This window comes from Drosophila suzukii, chromosome 2L, assembly GCF_043229965.1.
Source record: "Drosophila suzukii chromosome 2L, CBGP_Dsuzu_IsoJpt1.0, whole genome shotgun sequence".
NCBI lineage: Eukaryota > Metazoa > Arthropoda > Insecta > Diptera > Drosophilidae > Drosophila > Drosophila suzukii.
In genome coordinates, this window is record NC_092080.1 from 10,771,306 (window position 1) to 10,795,310 (window position 24,005).

General features: G+C 38.3%; 1 protein-coding gene across 2 annotated transcripts in view; it reads left to right on the forward strand.

The window, feature by feature from the left end:
• The window catches only part of beat-Ia (beaten path Ia), a 34,637-nt gene extending 25,394 nt beyond the window's left edge, over positions 1-9,243 (forward strand). Inside the window, exons 3-8 of one of the 2 annotated variants that reach the window (XM_036822776.3) lie at positions 1,739-1,947; positions 3,334-3,469; positions 5,113-5,246; positions 7,015-7,137; positions 7,213-7,408; positions 7,964-9,243. In XM_036822776.3, the coding sequence (XP_036678671.3) occupies positions 1,739-1,947; positions 3,334-3,469; positions 5,113-5,246; positions 7,015-7,137; positions 7,213-7,408; positions 7,964-8,418 (1,253 nt within the window). In that variant the 3' untranslated portion in view covers positions 8,419-9,243. The remainder of the gene's footprint in view (positions 1-1,738; positions 1,948-3,333; positions 3,470-5,112; positions 5,247-7,014; positions 7,138-7,212; positions 7,409-7,963) is intronic. The other variant, XM_036822777.3, reaches the window with a different exon arrangement.
• The last annotated feature ends 14,762 nt before the right edge of the window (positions 9,244-24,005 follow it).

Below are 24,005 nucleotides of genomic sequence, written 5' to 3' on the forward strand. Positions count from 1 at the left end.
GTGCATTGTCCTTGCGAGTTAGGGGGCAGAAGAGAGAAGGGTTCTGGGTTAGGGGTTGGGGATTGTATGGGAATGGGAATGGGGGCTTGGGGTCTTCATAGGCGTGCTCCTCGTGTCTGGCTGTAAAAACTTTGCAATTACAGTTATTTGATGGGATTTGGAAAGCACCTCCCACAGTCGTGCTGGCTTGTTTGGACATTCATTTGTTGCCGGATTGTTGCAACCTTGTCTATTTAGTGTGGCATGAAATGGAAGCCACAGAAGGCAAAAGGCGCTAAATGACAGAGGAAAAACCGGAAAGTCTAACCTAATGAAATGGAATTGAGTTGCAGTCGTGGGAAATCGCTTTTTAATGGCAACCTTGCTTGAACACAGGTAGAGTGCCTCTCAAGGACAATGCAATTGGATTAAAATAATACCCTTTGGGTTATGACAGGTTTTGTAGGACTCGTTATTATATTTACTTTATTTTTCTTTCTTTTAACAAGCTTATAAATTATTAATACTTTTTGGCATTCATAAAAATTAATCAGCTTACATGTTGCTTAACAATACATCTTAAAAATACCAGTAGGTGATAAATTTTAAAATTCACCCAAAAAATATAATCGCTTAAGACTATAGTATAAAACATTTAATCCCCATCAAATACTTATGCTAGCCATAAAAAAGCAAATTTTTCGTTCCTGCCGAATTCATAAATGTGCGAAAAATGTTTGATGGCCGTTCAGCAGCGTTACATTTTTTTACGACAAGCGGATAAAATCATTTTTAATTTCATCTCACATAATCAGGCAACAATTTATTCATATTTTATTGGGGAAAAACAATAAATGCAAACAGGTGGCATGGAGAGGGTTGAATTCACATGGGCCATTTTTGCCTTTTGCCTGTTATAAGCTGATTTATAATGCGAAGCCAGGACAAAGGAAAAAATGGCATGGCTGTAAAACAGGAAATCAGCCATACGTACAAATGTCAGAAATATCCTGAAAGTATATACCTATATTTATTTATAAATATGTATGAATGTGCGAGCATATGGCTGTGTGAGTGCTCAGTCATTTAGAGATTTTTGGCATACAACGATGCCGAAAGCCATGTCAATACGTGATCAGACTAGATATTAAAATTCCCAAATTTCAATAGGCAGTGGTCGATATCGAGTTACTCTTTCTGTGAAAATTAATTTAAAATTTAATTCTGTTCTTTGGTAATATTTTTTATAGCACACCAAAATAAGCAGTTCTTTAACTTTCATATTAAGAAGTGGTTGTTGGCTTAGATGTTATTTATTTCTTGAAAGTAGGCATTAAAAATCTAGCTTGTAATTTATATACTCACTCGCTCGAAAGGGTAAAAGCCCATCTAAAATATCGTGGGAATTGTCAAGTCAATAAAATCCGTTTGGGATTTATTTAATAAAAATTCCAAATAATAAAACACAAAATGTCCGTAATAAATTATGCACAACGCCGTAAACCAAAACGAAGAAACAGAACAACAGTGACCAAATAAAAAAAATGAAATGATAATAAAATAAAGGCAAACAGTGAATTAAAAATGCGAAATGCGATGATTTTTTATCGCCTACAGTTGATTTCTATTAGGCATGGCCCCCGGGAATTGTTTGTTTAGTCCCTTTTCGCTGAAAGCATGGCAGTTTTAAATAATTAAGTATAATTGTTGGTGGATTGTTTTTCTGAAATGGCGTGTTGTTATTATTGTTTCATTTCAGAACTGACCGAGGCTTTAAGAGATGTCCGGGTTCGAGTACCGCACGCGGTGAGGCGTAGTGAGAAGGCCATACTGAAGTGCTTCTACGACATCGAGGATGACAGCCTGTACTCGGTGAAATGGTATAAGGGCAGGCGAGAGTTTTACAGATACACTCCCAAGGAAACGCCGCCCATGAAGGTTTTTCACTTCCCAGGCGTCAAAGTGAGAGTAAGTTAGAAACCATTATCTTTCAATTAAATTAAGTTAAATGTTTTTAAAATACTATATCCCATTATAACTTAAATACCCTTACTTAGCAAAGGTTATGTGCAATTAAGAGCGCCTGTTTAAATGTAATGATAATGAAACATATTTTCCCATTTTTAACAATATATAAAAACTTTGATTAATATTTTACCTATTCACATTTTTACATTTCGGCGATTTCTATATCACACCTCTTTGTTTGTAAACCAACACATACCTGCCATTCCAATAAATCTGGCTTGGAAAACTATATTATTGCCACCGAATTTTTATTTTAGTTTTCCCATGCCATTCAAAAAGCCAATAAAATAGGCAATAGAACAAAAGCAAAAATGGGAGCCAAATAAATTAAACTGAACTAAACGGGTTGCGGCTTAAACAATGTAAAACATTTGCATTTCCAGGGCCTTCAAATCGAACGAAACGCTACAGTTAACAAGAAGGGGCAGGCACATGTGAAATTTCGATGCGCAATCAAATCAAAACACGGTTTTTAACTTCCGCTTCATGGCAGTTAGGAGCCGGAAAAACAGAATGTGGCACACGTGTGCTGAACTTTTCGATTCCCATTTGGATCTTTAGCTTCGTTTTTTAGTTTCAAAATGCGTTCAACGTAGCTGGCAATATTTTTCAATAAATATTGGCATTTTTAAATTGGTTTGAAAATTATTCAGGCGTATAGAAAAAACACGTTGGCATTTTATTTATTTGCTTACTGCTTTTGTGTGTATTTCGTATTTTTCATTCAAATTTCTGTTTCCAATCCATGTGACAAAAAATACGACAAAACAGCATTCTTTTCATTTGAAGAGTTGCCATATATAGAAAATGGTGAAAATAGGGCCCGAATAGAATTGTTTGCCTCCAATAGAGAAAGAAAGCACAAAAACAACGGAAACATACAATGTTCAGCTGAGAACGCTATAAAAATATAGAGAACGAGTTTAGATGGTTGCGAGAATATAATTTTGAAGTGTGGGTACTTCTAAGGCAATGATTGGTCGATCGAAAGGATTAGTAAGAGAAACATTTATAACCGTCCAATTTTGCTATTGCGTAAATGATTATTTATTAATAAACGACAGTAAAATTAAAAATATTTATGAGATGCCAGAAACGAAAAAAATACCTCAATTATTGAATGCACCCATTAAACATGTGTAAAAAGAATATAAATACATGGAGACCGGAAGTAATCCAACGAGATACAGATACGTTTGTTGAAATTTTTCATCTGGCCAGCGAGAACGATATGTATAAATAAATATGGGTATATGTAAGCTCTGGACAGCTATAAAAATATTCCTTTTATTTCATTCACCTGGACTTTTGTTAACTTTTTTGCAGCGCGTGTCCTCGAACGAGAGCCAAGTGGTGCTCGATGCGGTGACAATGGCTACATCCGGTAAATACAGTTGCGAAGTATCGGCGGATGCGCCCTCATTTCATACATTAATAGCGGCAGCAGAATTGGAAGTTATTGGTAAGTAAAAAATTCAGTCGGGCAAAAATAATTTACAAAAAATATCGGAAGGGCTTTATCTGAATCCGAATCTGGTGTGTTTCATTAAAAAATCGAACAAAAACTAACCAACTGAGTCTGATTGTAGATATTTAACTAATTTGGATATTCAAAATTGTAAATTCCAAACTAAATTAATTTTAAGTTCGAGTATTTCTCTTGAGACAGAAAAAGCCAAGCCAAAAAAGTTAAGCTTACCCGAGGCGAGGAGTCAAAGACAGATACAAACTTGCCAACTTGACCAAGTGTCTTATTCAATTGGCCAGGCCAAATGGAAGTCGTCCTTCCAGACGGACTCAAAATACTTGTGTGGGGATTGTGGACACAAAACTTAAAAATAAACTCCAAGTTCGAATGTTTTGGCAGTTAAGCAGACAAAATACAAACAAATTTGGGGGGTAAACGAGATAAAGATGAGGACGTTTAAGCCGGCAAACAAAGTGAAAGCCTTAAGAGCAAACATTTGGACAATTCCAATGGAGACGGTCAATAAACTGCCAAACTGGCTGTGTGGGTTGTATGTTCTGTGGGCTGGATATGTTGACGTAGGTGAACTAAAATTGGCTTGACAAACTTTTGAAAGTGTCTATTTCATGTTTATATGTCACATGTATGCGGATATGTGTCTGCTGGTTTCCATTTCGACTTTCAAGGATAATGGACAGCAGGAGGAGTAAGGATTTTAGAAGATATGCCTGAGAGATATGCACTTGGAAAAAATAAACAGACATTTTTATGTAATGTTTGTGAATAATTTTAACTAACAAGAAATTAATAGAGCTGGTCTGACAAACTTTTTTTTAACCCACAGACTGTTACCTTAAAGTAAAATAAAACTAATTTCAAGTCAACTATATAGATTACTTTTTAAACGATCTATTTTTGGAATAATCTTATTTTGGTTGATAAATAATCATACACGTTAAATTCAATTAAGAGAAAAGAGACAATTTCAATAATACTTATCAGAATTTTAATTGATGAATAAAATTTGTAGAGTGTTGAAGCTAAAATCTAATTGAAAACTTTTGAGATAAGCTTTGGTCTAGTTTTGGAGTAATCTTCTCTTGACCACTAACAGTAAACTTAAACATGAGAAAATAAACAATTTCTTTTTAAATGTAAATATCTTTCACCCTTATATACAAAAAATGTAGTTTAATGTTAATAAGCTTGCTTGAATTTGATAGTGAAATCTTGTTGTATTTAACATCATATTAATTGATGGATAAATTTGTGGAGTGCTGAGCCTAGAATCTGATTTCAAATTTTTGGGGCTTGCTTTGGGTCTGCTCGCAGCACCCAATTCAAATTCCAACTCTGCAGATCTGGAGGGTTCGTAATTATTTCAATTATGAAATGGGCCTCACTCACACAGCCGTCGGTTATTGATTGCGCCACACACACATACACAAGTAACACACACCCACTTGGCAATGCCAATTGACAGGACGACAGGTTGGGTACGGATTTCGGTTTTCCGAATGCCGCAGAGTATCAAAAATATAGTGACAATCGATCCGGTTTACCTCTGAACTGATGCTGATGATGCCATCTCATTTTCCCCCATTTCCCCATCTTTTTTTTCCCCATTTTCCTTGCAGAAACGCCGCACAATGCGCCATTCATATCGGGCATTCGTCCTCGATATCGGGTCGGCGACATATTGCGAGGTAATTGCACATCGCGACACTCGCGGCCAGCGGCCAATCTCACATGGACAGTGAATAATGAAGAGGTGAGTACCGCCCCCTGTTTGGGTATCCAACCGCCCCACTCACCCAAACCCCCTCTCAAACAACACCACTGGATGCGCCCGAAATTATGCAAACACAATTTTCTTGTTTTCAAGCGTTGGCATCTGTCGGGAATTTATGCGTCTGCTTTTTGGAAGGGGTTAAGGGCCCCCCCTGTAATTACCAGAAAAACACACGCATTCGCGGAGATCAACGCATGGAGACACGCCCCCTTGCACAGCCCTACATTATTATTCCCGCCCATTTTCCGGCAGCGTCAAATTTTAGGTGTAATTTTTTGTTCAAACTAACCATATCCATATCCATATCCTGGCAATTGGGAGCCAAATGGAAATGATTCTGGGAAATGTGCAAAATGTAGAGGCAGATAAAAGTCCTCCAGAGTTGGGAACGATTTACAGTAATTTGCATATTACATTTCTCAATTATTTTTGGTGCCTTTGGGTGTCTACTTAATCACAAGCGAGTTTGACTAGAGCAATAGTTCTAGCAAAAACATGAGAATGCAAATCATTAACTTCCGTGTAAGCTGAAACTAAAATGGCCAAACATTTCTGTTTAGTGTGGCAAATGAATTAGTGCACACAATAGGAAATCTTTAATTATGATTCAGATTACATTCATTTTGCAATTCTAGCTATGCAAATAGTTACCCCGTTGTTTGATGATTGTTAAGGGAATAAAATTGTTTTGCCTAGGCGTAAATATTTCCCACAATTTGTGATTTCTCAAATGTCTAATTAAAATGTTCACAACCAAATGTGTTTCAAACCAGGGGCCAAACATGTTCAAAATATAAAAATAAATGCTAAATAATGAACTTACATATCCTGAACAATCGGAAGAGGAGTAAGAGAGATGGGGGATGCCACAGAAAGAGACGGTGATAGTTTCATCACCCGACGGCAAACAATGCTTATTGATGCTGCATAATAGGTGCCACAGCGGAAACGGGAAAATAGGTACCACCGGGTGGTTGGGAAAACAAGGCTAACACATACATAGCCAAACGATACGCACACACACACCCACACACTTTAAGCCCCACACCTACACAAGCCGCAATATGGCGATGGTTGAATGGAAAAGCGAATGCCGCCGAACTGGTTGTCGAATTGAGTTGAGTTGGCCACGCTCGGTTGATTGGATGTGCGGACTATTTCCTCAACTCCCCCGCCTTTGTTGGCCACAAAATGCGCTTAAACAATAAGCCAACAAAGACATACCGCCAAAACCAGGCAACAAACCAGCTAAATATACGCGAAACAACTGCAACATGCTAAAGTTGGCTAAAAAAAAAATAGAAGTATCTGCGATGGCTGGGCAAATTTAAAGTGAAATCGGGCCACATAGGGCAAACTAATTGGCAGCCAGACAGTCAATCAAAGTCACAGTTTCAAGGGGTCAAACACGTCAGGGATAATGGCTTTCAAATGCCAGACCTGGACAGTTATAAACGAATGCCATTTTCATATCGCACATTTCTAAGAAGCCCTGGAAGGAAACCTGAAAAGTTTATTATAAAGTGTTTTATAATCATTTAAATTCCTCCTATAAAAAACTGCAAATGACCTTACTCCTCAGAATTTACTATCACCACATATTATTATATTTTAGTTTATTATAAAGTATTCTATATTCATTTGAATTCCCCCTTTAAAAACTACATTATTCCTAAATGACCTTACCTCTCAGAATTTACTATTATATATTCCCCATTTTAATCCCTGTTAATATCCAATTTTTCAGGTTAATCCCTCGCTTGTGCGTCATCATAAAATACTTCGAGATGCCCGCAATGACATGGAAACCGCCATTGTGGGCATTCATTTTGTGGTCACAGATCAGCACTTTGATAATGGCAAACTCAAAGTGAGTTGGATTATCCACTTCTTGATGAAATACCAAATATAAGATATATATTTTATTAAATATTTTATTTAATAGTTACGCTGCAGTGCCCAGTTGCACGACATCTACTGGAAAACCACCGAGAAGATCGTCCTCGAAGCGGATCTGTTTCCCAAACACGGAAGCGTGGCCAATGGAAATCACGTCAATCCCGACGATTTCTATGATCAATATGCCCTGCACGAAGACCATTCGCAAAACAAGAAGAATAGCTATTTGACGCAGTTTCAGGGTGAGTTATGCAGCCAATTATTTTCCCAAAACACAAAACACACACTACACAAGCACTACCAAAAAAATAAAAAATTCCCACATAGGACTACATTCGAACTTTGGTAGCTCATCCATGAGGCATTAATTAAAACTGAATACAAAACCAGTTGTAAAACACTTTTAGGGATTGCGTTTGATATTATATTTTAATAATTGAAAGTAAAAAGTGGATTTCATTAAAACTTATGTGAAGATGAAATGATTCTAAAATCCCTTTGTTATAAGTAACTACAATAATACACTTAATTTCAACGTTTTAAAAGTTTTTATAGTTGGTTGGATATAATACTTTCCAACTTGCTTTTTTGCCATGTGCTTTAGTATTTTAAAAAAATGTGTTGCCGCAAAATGGCTTCCTTTATGGTTTTAGAACCTTTTTATATCCCATATGAAAATGCAAGGGTTTTCTGGTTGAAGTTACACAAGTTCGCCTGTAGTCAGATGGAGAAAGTACCGGAATACATTGAATACATGGCCTGCATTTCTGTCTGCATTTCTTTCTATTTCTCGCTAGACTTTCTTTTCTATCATTTTGTACCCTCAGGCGAAGAAGACGACGGCACCGAGGGTGGATTGGGTGATGGAGGAGCCGCCTGGCGAGGAGCCGGCTCGTCCAGCTCCAGATCAAGTCAATCCCGGTGGATGGTCGGTGGATCGCTGATGGCGGTGCTCAGCTGGACGCTGGCCAGGCAATTAGTGTCGCCGTTGCAGGCGGTGATGACAAAGGTCGGCGGTGCGGCGTGCAACGCGAGCGGAAGGTGCACAATCCGGCGGACAAGACCCCTTGGAATGCGGGTCATCGTAACAAAGCAAAAGCAGAGGCAAAGGCAGAGGCAAAAGCAGCAGGAGGAGAAATCCTGCCTGCGGGTGTCGAAATGCAGCTGGAAAGGATGCGGATGCGGATGCGGATGGGGATGCAGCATCGGCATCGGCAGGACCAACAGCAGATGCATCAGGCAATTAACATGATTCAGTTGTCACACAACTCCAGTGCCACACTTCAGGGGTAGAAATTAAAGTGGAGTCCAGCTATAGTCATAGTTAGAGGATGTGCTATGTACGATGTGCGATGTGGGAAGGAGTTCAGCCCAAGGCCAAGACCCAGAAGCAACTGCAGGATGTATCTAAAATATTTACACTTACACAACAGACACACTCGTTTCAGCTAGCTCAAAGTAACTTCAAATGCATTTAAGGAGGGAATACGAAACATTGTAAGCCAGATAAGCGAATTACAAGCAAAACGCTAGTTCATCATTAATGCAACGATATCTGTTTGTTCAACTTTTCCTAAGAAGGAGCTGGTCGGGAGGCTTACACTTTTGGCAGCTTTCAAATTTTACGATTCTATGCCATTTTCGAATATTCTTGAATACATTTTAAAGCCTAGTCCGCCAACTCCAAAGTTCATTTTACAAAGCAAATGAAAATTGTTGTGCTAAGCTTTTAATTTTAGGTTCTCTATACATTTATATATCAAAGTCAAGATTATTTATAAATCGTATAAATGATATTTATATATGTATATGTTCTATATGAAAACAAAAAGATATATATATAAACATACTACGCCTAAATGTATTTGCCCCCAAAGAGAATCCCCCTTAAGACACAAAATGTAAGGCAAAAGTAAGCAATTAGGTCTTAAGTCTAAATATTGCCTATATATGTAAAAGTATATATGTATTGTACTTGTATATATTATATAAATGAAACGAAAACCAAAAAGATCGAGATATGTATGATATAAGAATTTACGGTAGATAATCAAAATAAAAAACAAAACAAAAAGAGAGAAAAGAAAATTAGCAGTTTTATTGAATGGGAAATTGTTAATGAGAGATTTTTTTCAGGAAATTAATTCACACATCTCAACAACTCATCCACCACTTAAGTGCTACCTTAATAGGAGTTGCCCAAAAACCTTAATCATCTCTGTTTTTCCGCACAATAACGTATTAAATTAGTTCACATTTGTCAGTCCCCAGTAGCATAAGAAAAGAAAAACACTCCAAGATGTGGCCAATAGCCCCTGGCTTTAATGATCTCGGGGCTTGCACTTATAACAAATGGGCAACAATAAAAGTGAGCCGGAATTGGGGACTCGAAAGGACATCTTGGATAGGGGGACATTAGCCCGTGTTCGTTGTCCTTGTTGCTGGCAAACAATTAGCATAACTAAAACGCTCAATTAGGCGCCTAAAATGCTGCTGCAGAAAGACCCTCGATCCTTTGTCTTTATCTCTCTCTCCTTTGGACAAATGCAATTTTCACCTGGCTCCTGTTTTTATTTTATTACACATTTCTTCGCCTTTTTTCGACCGACCTCCTTTTGGCTGGTGAGTTTTCCTTGGTTTTTTCCCTCCATTGTCTGTCGCCGCGTAATGTTTATTTTTAATTATATTTTTTCCCCCATTTGCTCTTTTTCCTTGGGTTTTCCATTTAGGGGGGGCTTTATTTTTGTGCATGTGCTCTTTGGTTTTTGCCGGCACTTGGTGGGTGTAATAAACGTTAATGGCGGTTGACCACAATAAGAGAAATGGTCGCACTTCGTTCTCGGCCGCATTTTATCGGCCCAAAGAAAATTCTCTGCCTTAGAGGCATTACAATTAATTGTCCTCGGCTTAATTGGGTATTTGTTATCAGCTGTTTAGTGGCTTAATTATTTTTAAAACCCCTATCACGAAATCAGCTGGTATTAAATCATATTTCTGCAAAGTACGAAATTCGTTCGCCATTTCGAGCGCAACTTCTGGCCAAAAGTTGCCAACAAAAAGCGGCTAAAAGCATTTAACAAGAAGTGCAAGAAGACGAAAGCCAGAGAACTTTCCATTCTATTTTGGATAGTTCTTTTTTTTTTGTTGGCTGCAGCTAAGGAAAGTTTTCACTGGCCTGGGCCAAAAAATAGAAAAAATAGGAATAAAATTTAATAAAGTTGGCGTCTTAGAGGGAAAGTAAAGCGGCTTTTAAAAATGTTGCAGGCGCAACTCGGCTTTGGCTTTTCACTTAGCCAACAACGCGAACAACAGGCAGATACATTTAAGAAGATGTAGCTACATATTCATAATGCCGATTTCCTCCCTGCCCTTCGTCGCCCTCCTCGTTGTCCTGGGGATTGAAAATTTATTCAAAAGTCTGCCGAGTTTTGTCAAGTCTGGCACGAGGGCGGGGCGGCGGCGTGGGCGTGGCCAAGTCCTGCAAGTGGCTCCGCCCCAAGGATAATAACTTTAACTTGAAAAGTAGCCTGGCAAGCGGCTTTCTGTTGTTAGTTTCTCGCATTACCCAGGACCCTTGTGGAACTGAAATTTACATTCGGGTATATGTCTAAGTACGGGAAAGTAAAAGCTGTCTGTTGTCATAATTGCGCAGAAACTCGGAGGCATCAAGATGTTTGCCATGAATATTATGTGTGATTAGGAGCACTTAAGAGGTCATCAGCAACGACACAGCTGGAAGGGGTGGCCCATTGTAGGTGGGTCTTTCGTGGAATTCCCCACACTTTTCTTGAGTTTTCCTTTTTTGCAGTTGAAAAGAGTCAACTGAGAAACGTCCAATTTAAGTTTAAGTTATGAAACTTTTAGGTTTCACGACGCACAAAAGGTAAATGAATTAACAGAGGTTTCAAGTTGCGTAGGTCGTAAAATTGTTTTTTAAGTTAAATCACGAAAAGTAAACCAAACAAAAACACTTATAAAAGAGAACAAAAATAGTGACGATACCACCTTCAGCATATTAAAGTTCTGATATCAACTATTGTGACTACAAATGATTTTACATGCGAAAACATAAGTACACTATTTCCCATTAGACCCGCTTAGCAAAATATTTACTAACGCGCGCTTATTTTATTGTATAGTTTAGCCAATTACAGCTGTTTTCCCGCTTAACTAGCGGGTTTTTCAAAAGTGGTGGAACTAAAATTTGTAATGTAACAGTTTAACACCTGTTTTAATGTTCCCAGCATGTTTCCTTCGCACTCTCTCTCCAGTGCGCTTCGTCACTACGTGGATTGCCATTCACAGTGAATTGTTTTGCTTTTCTTAGTTATTTTAATTATTTTCAAGACCACCAAGAGTAGTTTTTTCATGCTAGTTACAATGCTTAGAATTATTTATAAATCTGAACATTTAACGTTTCTCCACTTGTGCTTTCTAGAAATAACTTCAACCGGTTATCACACCACTTTTAAATCACCCTTTCAGCAGCTGCAAGTGCAAATATAGTCACGCATGTCGACACCCCCCTCTTAGCTCAGGAACTCAGGAGCTCGGAAACTCGGGAACAGGAACTGGAACTCAAACTGCTCACCGGTGATAAACCATGACTTGGGTTTTCCACCGCACTCCAGCAACCACATCGCACACAAACAAACAAACCGACTCACGCACAAACACATTTAAAGTCATAAATTTTTATTTATATGATGATGACTTAAGTTCTACGTGCGTTACCTCAGCACCTCGAAAACATCCCGCCCCCTGGCCACCGAACATCCTTTACAACATCCTTTGGCCGGGCTTTAGTTAAGTGCATGATTATGCTTTTAGTGGCACGTTGAGGTTTTGTCAGTCAGTTTGCGAAGCTGGCTTTTCGCCCCAAAACGCAACCCTCATACCAATGGCAATGCCAACTCCGACTGAGATTCCCAAACCGAGCTTCAAATTCTTTTTGTTGCAATGTGGCAAGCTGAACCGCTCCTGGTCTTCGACACCGGCACACGTGCGTTAATGGAAAATTCTCTTTAGATTACCCCACATTTTCTTTTCCTGCTGGTTAGCAGCTGGTTATGGTTATTCTTTGGTGGTTTTTAGTTTTCAGTTTTCAGTTGTATGATTTGTGCTTTGGAAATTTGGAGAAATAAAGCTCTTAAGCTGACCTGGGGTTCTTCTGAGCTGTTTACTACGCAATTAGTTACTTGGGATGGCAGATGGTAAATATGTTTAGCTGCTTTTTGGCTTTGTATACTTTTCTATCTTTAATTTTAAAAATCAATTTTGACGGGCTACCCGTTCTTTAAAATAATATTTCCTAACTTATATTTGTTATGATCTTACAACGTCTTAAAGATTATACTTTCCTAATTTCATAGCAAATAACATTATTTCTTTAAAAATATACCCAAAATTTCAATGGTGTTGGCATCATAAAACTAACTAAAGTATAAAAGCGCAAAGTTATGATCTAGATATATTGATAAACCATAAAAAGTATGGTCACAGTGGGATAGAACATTTTACTACGTGCTTTGTGGCAGCCAAAAAGTGAGCAATCAATTTTGATGGGCATATGTTAAAGTCAACAGAAGGAATAAAAAGTATCGCAGACATTGCAGCCAAAAAATAACAAGACACAAAAAAAAACGAAGGCCATGAATTATTATGGCTGAGCAACAAACTAACGAATTGTCGTATAAATTTTAATAGGGATGCCGCTGACTACATAAAATGTGCAAACATAATTATTGGCCGGAATGCAAGTCAAACAAGGATTTAATGGCCGAGCAGCAGGCACGAGTGTGTAAATTATTGTGTCGAGGCGAAGGAATTAAAACATTTCTGGAAGAAGTGCCAGACAAACCAACCAGACACTGTCTGCCGTTCCAGGCACTTCGCCATGAGTCAGCTGGGGGCTTGCCAAAAAAAGCAGTGAAGTAAAAAGAAACATCACCATAAATTCAAGTCAAACAAAGCGTTACGCGTCTTATTGCCCAAAAGCTTCGAGTTGGGCTAAAAGCAAGTTTGTCGCCTTGCCAACTGCCAGGCCGGGCTGAATTCTAATGCTGCCTTCGCCGAAAATGTTGCACTTTATAAAGCGAAAACACTCACAGTGCGATTGCCAAGATGACTTAATCTAGGATGTTCTCAAAATCTGAAAATCTGAAAATTAGTGGTAACGAGTTAAAGACTTTTTAACTTGTTTTTTTTTGAAAATAATGGATTATTTAAAATGTTCAAATTTTATGAAGATCTTTTTGAATGAATAAATTATATTTGTAATTTATTTTATGACTATAGTATAATTTTTATAACCGATGGCTTGTTTTAAAACCATATTTTGTTGAGTAGTTTCGAAAGCATTGTTTTGAGATATTGACCAAATTCATTTTTTTTTTGATGCCTCTGTATACTGACGCAAAAGTCCTGGGAACTTTTAGTAGAATTATTCTCAAATTTCGACTGCTTAAATAAAATATTATATGATTTAATGTAATCGGAGCTGTACTCTATATGGAAGTATAAAAAAATAAGTTTTACGTCAATTTTGAATATCTATTTTTATCAGTAGTACCTATACCACATATGAAATATATTCAAAACAAAACGATTTAGGAATTAAGCAATTTTTAAGGACTAAACCTAAATATATTGAATATTTAAGCATAAATTGATTTTTAAAATGATTTTATTACATTCTTAAGATTTAAGATTTTTAAAGAAATATATCCTTCCAAAGTTTGCTTACTTTCAAGAGTGTCTTGCACATAATCCAGTGCCAAATTTATCTATATATTTTTTCCGTAAGAATCAGTTTTTATGGTTAATTATTAACGACTAAAATATGGAGACAGCTGAAACCAAGAACAAGGACTGACATTTCCTTTGGCTTTTTTGCACCGCCACTACTGCCACCGCCACCACAATTATGTGAGAAGCTTTCGAGGGATGGCGAACATTTGGCCTGTCGCCTGAGAGAATCCTGCGGAACAAGAACCAAACAACCCAAACCAGGGCCAAAAAAATCACAACTTCCGTGCGTTGGCATGCGTTGTCTAACTGAGATTCAGTGGGGCTGAGTTCTAGTGGGTCAGGGGATACGGTTAGAAATAAAATACGGTGGTGCCGGCAGGGAGTGTCGTCTATGGTGAAATGATGCGACAAAGTAAGTAGCAAATGAGGTTGCTATTTCTCCTTCTTCTTGGGCTGGCTGTGTTTACTGCAACATAAATCAAAATCAAAGCCAGCACAGAAGAACAACCCGCCTGAGGGGAGCCAAGGATTCGCATACATATTTCGCCATTTTGGGTTTCAAATTTGCCCGAGGTCGACTGTGGAGCAGGATCGAGTTGGGTTGGAGTGGACGGCAGGAAATGCAGCCATGTAGCCTAACATAGTTAGATACGTTGAGATAAACAAATATTTTCCAGTTTCCTTCCTTTTTTTTAGGACTAGTTGATGTTGCGTGTAAAGTGAATGATAAGTGAAATGTGCCATCATTTCTAGACCAATTTTGGGGTGAACAAAGTTTGTATCTAAGATGGCAATTCTTTAGTACTGACAAAAAAAAAAACAGCTTAATTATCAAATTCAAAATTATTTCAGGCCAGGGAATTTCATTCAATAAAATTTAAAATTTTGGGTTACCATTTGCTTTGCTATCCAAGGGCAAAATACATTAAGATTGACGATAATTGATTTTAAAACTGCATGTTGTCCAGCTTTCATCGTCAGATTATCCCTATTTGTAAAGTTGTTCAACAAATTTCAACTGCCAGAACCGTGAGAGCATTTTCCAATTAGTTCCAAAACTAATTTCGGATGGAACAAAAAACGAGGAAAATATAAATATGCAGATATCCATTCAATTAAATGTTCGCTACACCTGTTTCACGCCTCGGGCCAACCAGGCGTCACTTTTGAAAAGCTGAAATTTAATAATGAACAAAACTCAAATATGCAGAGCACAAAAAAAAAGATGATATACAAATAAAAGTGGCGAAATCCGCGCACGTATTAGTCGATAAGCACGCACATATCCTTATTTCCCCTACTCATTACGCAACTGATTGTTAATGAAGTGCACACTCGAAATCATTTCCGACCTATGAGCGCAAATTGAACGAAATGAAACGAAAGGGAAACAAATTTCATTTGGGCGAGGCGGCCCTGAAATAATACAGAAAAAAAGGACATGGGACAATTTTCGCACATCTCCACACTGAATGTGTAAGTAAATAAAATTACATTACATTACGAAAACAGGAGAGTGTAAAAAGCAAATGCATGCATTTAAAATTTCGCACCTGTTTGGGCGGTGAATAAATATTTTATTAGGCATACCGTTACGCCGAAATGAGTTTCGGTCGTCACAGGCACGTAGCCCCATATGTAAAATGTACATATTTCCATCCAGAAATGCGCGCCTGTGGGAACCGAAATGAAACCGAATCCGGCGATGATTTCAAATCTAACAGCCAGCCGCCTTCTGTTTGCCGTCGAAAATATGCACCGACATTGACTGCGTCGCGAAATGCGAAGTCCTCTAATGAATGGTCCCAGGCCCTCGCAAACGGAAGTGCCGAAATACCCTATTTCTGTGGGTTCCAATATGAGAGTTTGGGAGAAAGCCTCGGGTATATTTGTATTTTTGGTAGTGAGACCACTCTTTCGATACATTTTGCATTCAGGACAAATTGAATGAGGAATGGTTCCACATAGAAATGCATCAATAGATCCGTAATACAATTTATATTATAATAATGCATTCAATCTAATTTCATAAAAATGATTTTTCGGATTTGGTTTATTTTTCCATCCTGTTTAAAAACCCAACCGTTTTGCTAGAAAATCTTTCAGTTCTTCAAATATTTTCCTAAATGTTCCTTTAGCTTCTACGGGGTATTTAAAAATTGAGAGTGTTCATCTAGGACTTTCAACTGTTTTTTGAGCTCTCCGTTTTTTCCAATTCCATTTCACATGCATCTGAAATAGGCAGTCCAAAAGCAACACTTTTTCCCCATTTCGCTCCCTTTTTCCGCAAATCTCAGTTTGTCTCTTTGCATTTTGTCTATTATTAGGGAGTGTGCAAGACACAGATTGCGATTTTTCGTTTTTGTGCCAATGTTTTTTGTGCCGGCGATTCAATTTCATTGACTGTTTGTCAGTACTCACAGTGGTCTCGAGTGGGTCTAATATTTCCAATGTCCAGCCTCGATTTAACTGGAAACGTTGAGAAAATTTAAGGATTGGCCAACGAATGCATTGTTGAATGTTTGGATTTCCTTAGATCAGACGGTCTTAAATAGGTTAAGTTAAAAAGGTTTCTTCTTAACAATGTGAATTTAAATACCATAGTCATGGTAAGATACAGATTACAATATATGTTTCGATATAAGTAACAAATAATAGTAAAACGTCAAGAAATAAAATAAATTTAGGAATATTACTTGTTAATAACAACAAATAAAATAGAATAGAACGAATACAATTTTATTAGAGTCTCATAACGAGTAAAGTTTTGGATAAATAAACTACCTCCTAAGGACACCCCCTGCGTCGTCTTTCTGAACATTGTTGTCCCCTTCAGAACAATTTGATATTTAATAACTTTTAATTGAAAGCAAGGTCCCTTCCCTTGAACTCGGACCGAATGTTTGCTATGCAAATCGAATGACAGGAGCCAAAGGGGCAATATCTGGAATATCAGAAGGGAAAAAAAGAAAACAGAGACAGAAGGTGCAACGCACCGAGGAAAATCGGAAAAGGGATGGTTGGGATAACCGAAAGCATTAATTAATATGCAAGTGGTCTGCTCGGCACCCACACCCTCCATACTTCCCATTTTCGAACCCCCAGAGCTGTTATTTAATTTCCCGCAGACAACCATGGGGGAAGGCGGGGGCAGAATTCCCGTGGATTGCCCAAGGGGAACTTATCAGTGTCAACGCTGTGCCAATAAAAACTATACTGGCATGCAAATGTTTCCACAATCAAACAAATAGCAGGGAGCTGGAGGAGCAAACACAATACAAACAAGGATGTGCAAACAAAGGCTGGGGCGAGCTTGGGGATCCCCAAGGACGAGGTGCCATGCGAAGCATGCAGAAATAATGGCAAGAGCTGGGCCAAAAGGAAAATCTTCGGAGGATGGGAAATGCGAAGGATGTGGGGGATGTGGAGGATGGTGGGAGCATGGTAAGTGCTGGAGCAGCTGGCGCACGTTTTCCTTTTCCCGGACGACGCAACAGGACATCACAGGAGTGGATTCTCTGGCTGCCGCCGGTTTCCTTAGCCGCTTTCGGCTTTGATTTGCCAAAGAAGAAGTAGCGCCAACACCAGCACAGCCACTACAATAACAAGAAAATTTGCATAGCTTACTGCAATTCGCTGGTGTTTTTTTTTCCGCATCCCCTTCGAGCAACAACAACCACTTCAATTCCCCAGGTCCCGGGTCCTTTTGCAATTCTTTTTATTTCACTTTTTACTTTGGCGGCAGCCGAAGATGAGAAAAAACACGCGAACAAGTTGCCAACTTTCATACGCCATGTGGGACGCACTTTTCCGTTGCCCAGCTAGGAATAAAACTGAAAAAAAAAACAGAAATGGCCAGGAAAGTTGTTTTTAAACTGATAGAATTTTAGAATCCCTTAGCTGACCTTTATTGTTATTCTCCCGCAGCTAGTTAACTTTTATTTCAGTAAGCAAAGTTTTACATTTTTATAACTTACAGCTCATGTAAGCAGGAGACATCTATAGAAGCATTAAGGTTTAAACGGTTTTTAAAAAACTAAAATATATTTTTTAAATTTCATATTTTTCTAAGAAGTATTCCCTTATGCCGTGTACTTATAACAAAAGTGATCTGACATAGTTTAAAAATATAAAACATCAAATAATACTTACATTTTCATTGGATTTTTAATAAAATATTATTATTAAGGAATTAAATTTCTAGTAGTTTATGTTCGTAACATATTATTTTAACAGCTTTATATTTAATCGATGGATTTGATTACCTATTATACTTCCCAAAATGCTTCTGTTCCCAAACTTTTTTTGGGGCTTCAATTTTCCCAGTTTAACCCACTTTTCAATGCATCTTGTTTCATCCAACTGCCATGCTGGCTCTCCACAATTTATCATCCTAATCGAAGTACACAACAGCAATACAACTTTTTAATTGGCTCATCCCGCCCCTTACGCCATCTCCTCTTGGCGTTAAACGCATTTGTGCCAGCTTGAAGCCCGTAAAAGCCACTAGAATAGAAACTCTCTTCGGGGAGAAAGTATGCTCCATTCCACCTATTTCCCCCGGCAACAGAAAACTAACCATTTACGCATTTTATGCAAGCTTACGCATTTCGCAATGCCTGATGGATTGCGGGTGCAGGGGGGAATTTAGCCATAATACGAGTCGGACGAGGCGGAGAAGCTCGGCTTGATAAACTATAAGCCACAAATTTGCATGAAGCCGTCGCCTTCGACTACAAATTGCCATTAAATGCAGGCAACAAGGGGCGTTTTGCTGGCTGGTGGGCGTGGCCGTTAACGAATCCCCCAGCACAACCCACCCACCTCACCTGGCTGTCCCAACAATAACTGACACCAGTTGCTCGGCTCTTTCCACTTTCCACTTTGTTGCAACAATTTGCGCGCCTGGAGCGCCGGCTGAGGATGTGGCATGTTTGGGCGATGTTGCACTTGAAATAAACCATCAAAGAATTTAAAACCATTTTATTTTTTAATTTTTAGATATTAAAATGAAACTTAATTGATAAATTTTCAAATAAGTACAAGCCAGGGACTCTAAATAATAGTTTTTACAACATGCAAAGGAGTTTAATAAAGAACAATCTTTATTTGTATAACAAGCTTAAAATCTTTGAGCCACCAAAATATATGTATTTTTAAGTAATGAAAATATAAAAAATAATTTAATTGAATAAATTGCAGATAAAAATTGGAGTGCATACAAGGCAAAGGCAAATTATTTATAATTAAAATATTATTAAAAATAGTAAGGTATATTTATTTAAGTAAAGTCAAGGTATTTATTCAAGTAAATATTAATATTAAAAAATTTTTTTTCTGAGATATAATACATTTATTTTTTCACACTCCACAATTTTTCCCAGTGCAGGATGCTGCTTCATTGCATTTAATTCATTTTTATTGCAAAAGCTTACAGACAGATAGTGGGTAAGGATATAGGTGTGGAGCCAGCGCCGCCAGGACGAAGGAGTAGTAAAGGCCACTTGGGTGTGCTCTTTAATTTATATTGGGCAGAATTTTATGCAGTTGGAGATGCTAAGCAAGGCGATCCCAGGGATGCGGCTGCCCGCCGCTCCGTGCTTCATTCGGCATCCTTCGTCCTTCAGGATCCGCATCCCTCCGGCGCTGCATGCCATACAAAAGTTTTTACAAAGTAGCTGCGGCAGCTGCTGCAAGTTTGAACAGCATCCATGATGGCAAAAGGAGCGCAATGGGAAAGGGGGCGAGAACGGGGTGAAAGGGCGGGGAACAGACAGGCATTTTGATGAAGCTGCCTTATATATTGGGTGCGGGCTTTCGCTGGGTGGCCCTGCTCCTTGCAGGAGCCGCTGCTTGCAACAGCATAATTTAAATAGCATGTAAATTAGACGGAAGTCTAAAATGAGTGCATAATGTCTGCTAAAAGTGTTCTAAGTGATTGTAATTTAGGTAAAAGTTGCAGCGAAAGCGCGCTTAGGGTCTTTCGTGGCCGATAAACTCTGGACGGGGGCAATTTCGCGGCATTCTAATGCCCGATTAGCGAACTCCCCTAATGGAATAATAATCCGAAGCACAGAAGTAAATTTAATAAAGCAATAAAGGACAGAAAAGCTTGACAAACTGCCTGTGAATTAATTATAATTTTATTTAATATGCCTACTTTGTATTATAACGTTTTTAATTAATCGAATTATTTCGTATAATAAACAGTTTCCGAAATGCTTTACCTTATGTTCTATGGATCTAGCTCCTCTAATATTCGAATTACTTAAAGTAAGGCAAGATTATACAACTAAGCCGAACTAAAAATTAAAATGAGCAAAATACCCGTTTGCTGCTTTCTTTAATTAATAGCAAAGAAAGGTATCTTATACTTTTTTATTTTTTTATTCTGAGTGTTTTTTCTGCTTATCATAGTTAAGCGCGAGTATTAAAACAAAACTGTATCTATTAAAAAACTACTTCTCAAGACCACTGTTAATTAATGGAACAATGCAACACCAAGCATTCCCTATTCAAAAAATACTATATCTCGACACAAAAAATGGCAGAAGCGAGAAGAACTTTGCACTTCAAGACTATTGTGCTTTTCATTGTTCTTGGGTTTCCTTTAACAACTCTTCTCGTCGACGGCTTTTCATAGCCTTTTTTCGCCACTTTCTTTTTCTGAAAGACAATTGAAGCGAATAACCAAAACGAAATTCGGGGATTGGGAAACAAAACCGAAACAGCATGACCCAGCTAAGACTTGGCTCAAAGTCTACGAGGATTTTCTGGGGTCTTAACACCTTCCGCTTCTGCATTTGCTTTTGCCACTTTTCATATGGCCTATTTTGGCTCTGGAGAAAAAGTCTAAAAAAATGGGGCTTCAGTTTTCGATTTGAAGTTACGCTCTTTGTACCCTTGTGCGTGTGCTTTAATTTAAGACTTCAAAGGATTCTGTTTTTGGCAATATTGTTAGAGGTCAAACGATTATACAAGCTACTAAACATGAGGTATAATAAGCAATGTATGAGGCAAAAATGTGATTGGGATTTTATTTAGCGAGCAATTGAACTACTAGGAACTTTAAAAAACATTGTAAATATATCTCTTCACAGTCTCATGTGCGGTATTGCTTTATAGAAGTTTACCATTGGCGCATTTTCGTTACTAGAAAATTAATTAGGACTGTAGCCATTTCCAGCCGCTCTTCATAAAGGCTCCAACAAATGTCTAAACTACTTTTACCTTTGGCATGACAGCCACTCGGGAAACTGCAGTGCAAACAGACTTTCGGATCCACTTTGTTAACTTCGGCATTAAAATACTTAACCCCATTCCGGGGCACCCCCGACCCCCACCCCACCCGTCATCGAAAACAAACCCACTTGAGGCGCACCGTAATCTATCAATAATATTATTACTTGAAGCAAGTTAGTTAGTTAGTTAGTTAGTTAGCTTCTCTTCAGCTGGCTGCACTATCCGCACTCAGAAGTTTTAACCAAACCCACCTCGGCTGCGCTCCTTTTGGATGGCCACTCAACGGGGGGCCAGGTAATTCCCTAGGTAAATTTATAATTACTGGAAGCGACTTGAACTAGTTATGCCGCCAGTTGGAGTCCCGAAGTCCTGAATTCCCCTCTGGGAACGGAATGGGGGGATCCACGGGGACCGAAAAGTTGTATCAAGTTGTTGTCTGCCGGGTGACCAAGGCGCCAAGGCAATCTAATTTCCATTTACCCATTCGCCGCCCCTACCAAAATGACCCTACTTTGTTGGCTTTTTCATTAGGTTTCCATTCGGAGGCAGCCGCACCTGGAAGCTGGCTAAAAAGTTCATTCTGGACGAAATTAAGTGTCATTTTTCTTCGATTTTGTTTTCACAAGATTCTTTTTTTTTGCAGGGGTATGAAAAAGTGCTCTCGGTAGTTAAACAGAGTTTTGGGAGTCTTTTTATTACCCCCCCAGTCATTTGCTTTTTTATTGATTTTAATGGCAATGGAAATGCAATTAAAAATTTAGCACAGTTCCTGGCGTAAGTGCATTAACATTAACTGAAAAATGATTTATGCCGTGTTTGACATTTTAATTATGCTCGCCGACGCAGCAGCAAACAAACAATCATGCAGATATCTCCATGTGCCGGCGTGTGAGTGACTTTCATTAAGTTCTTTTTTATGCTCTTAAATATCCGGCCATTTGTTTTAATTTTTGTTGCTTAACGTTCAATTTTTAATGTTCCATTAATTGCATTAAATTATGTGCAAAATTATGCACTTAAAATGCAGTAGGTTTCCGCTCATAGACAAATCACTGTGAAAAAGCATAAAAAGTGGGTTGGTTATTACATTTTGTCCATTGAATAATCCACATTACAATTATGCGTTTTAAAAATATTTTTACTAGTTAGTAATTTAAGAGAAAATGCTGTTTCAATCAATAAACAGATGGAGGTTATTCAACAGTACTGACCTTCAATTAAAGCCACAACTTTCTGAATTTCTGTGGTCTTTTTGCTCCACAAGCAATCACTTTAATTATATACCATCTTTCTGGCCCTTCATCTCATTTCCCTGGCCAGCACATCAAAAACCAATTAATTTTTATACATTGTGTTGGTTGCTTTATTCTGTAGTTTTTTTTTTTGTGGCGCACAACAATTTGCCAATAGCATCCTGGACAGGACATACGCATACAGAAGCAATTAGTCGGAAAATTTAACACAGTTCATTGGGCAAATTTGAACACGGCTGAAGCTAATGACATAATTTTGCCATTGACTGGATTAGATAATGCCCAGGACACACTTATTCCCATCCCCCTCACTCTTGGTCAGTTAATTGTTGTATGTAGGTCCTGCCCAGGACACATTACAATCTGTTATAAGCCCGAAGCCAAAGATTAATGATCGGGAAGGCCTAATGAAGTTATTTCGGGTAGGACAGGGAATGAATTCGATTCCCTGGGCCCAATGAAGACAATGTAAGTGTGATGAAGTGCTGCATCCTTGGGAATTCAAAGCTCCCTTTTTTATTTATGATGCGCTTAAATTGTTGCTCTTTGCATATTTACCTTGTTATTTTATTACGTGACGGAAATGAACAGAAATATAAAATGCAATAAAATAAAAAGAAAAGCGCCGGCAAGAGCAGCGTCCACATAAACAGCGCGAAAACATTGTCACAGCATGAAGTCGAATGGTTTTTACATGCAAAAATATTTCATTTCCTCCAGCAGCGAAATGCTTAATAATAAAAAAATAAAAGAAAGCGACGGCAGGCGAAATGAGCGACAAAGAAAATTTCATAGAGAGGGGAAGCTGGGGCCGGGCAAATAAAAAGCTGCAATAAAAATCTGTTTAACATGAAGTGCGGCAAACGCACAAAAGTCTGACACAGTAGTGAAGGGAGATCCTCGGAAATCATCTTGTTCTGTCTCCGCTGCCTTCTGCCCATACACTTTACAACTTATGAGTGCTAATAAAATTCACTCGGCACAGACAAGACACACATATAACCCGCAAGTCCTTCGAAAAAATTCAGAGAGTTCTTCAAGGTGTGCGCTTTGATAAGGAACTCCCCTTCGGAGCGAGTCCGTTTTGGCTGCGGGGACTAAGTGGTGCCGAGATCCCAATGGACAGAATAAAAGGCAAGGATTTCATTTTAAATTTAACAATTTATTGTGTCAGAGCTGCGGAGAGAAGGAGTGGATGGGTTGCCTTTTGCAATTTCTGTGATAATTTCGCACAGAATGAAACGGTTGTCGAATGAAGAAAGAAAACCCTGATAAAATCTCCGATGCATAAGCTTAGTGGGTATTATGAGGTGTGCTTTTGCGACTGTGATTTTCCAAGATTTTTAGCTATTGTGTGCAGTATGGTTGATGATCATATATATGAAATTCTGCTTGCTTGGAGTTTCAACAGTGGTTATGCGGTGTGGTGTTCTTATATAAAATATGTGTTCCTTTTTTCTTGAAACGCTTTTAATATACTTTATTTTTGACCAAGTTTACAGATCACTGCACCTAAAATCGTTGTTATTTATAGGTGTAAAATTGAAAATATTAACACATATCTCTCATACGATTGATGTAATGCCCATCTAAC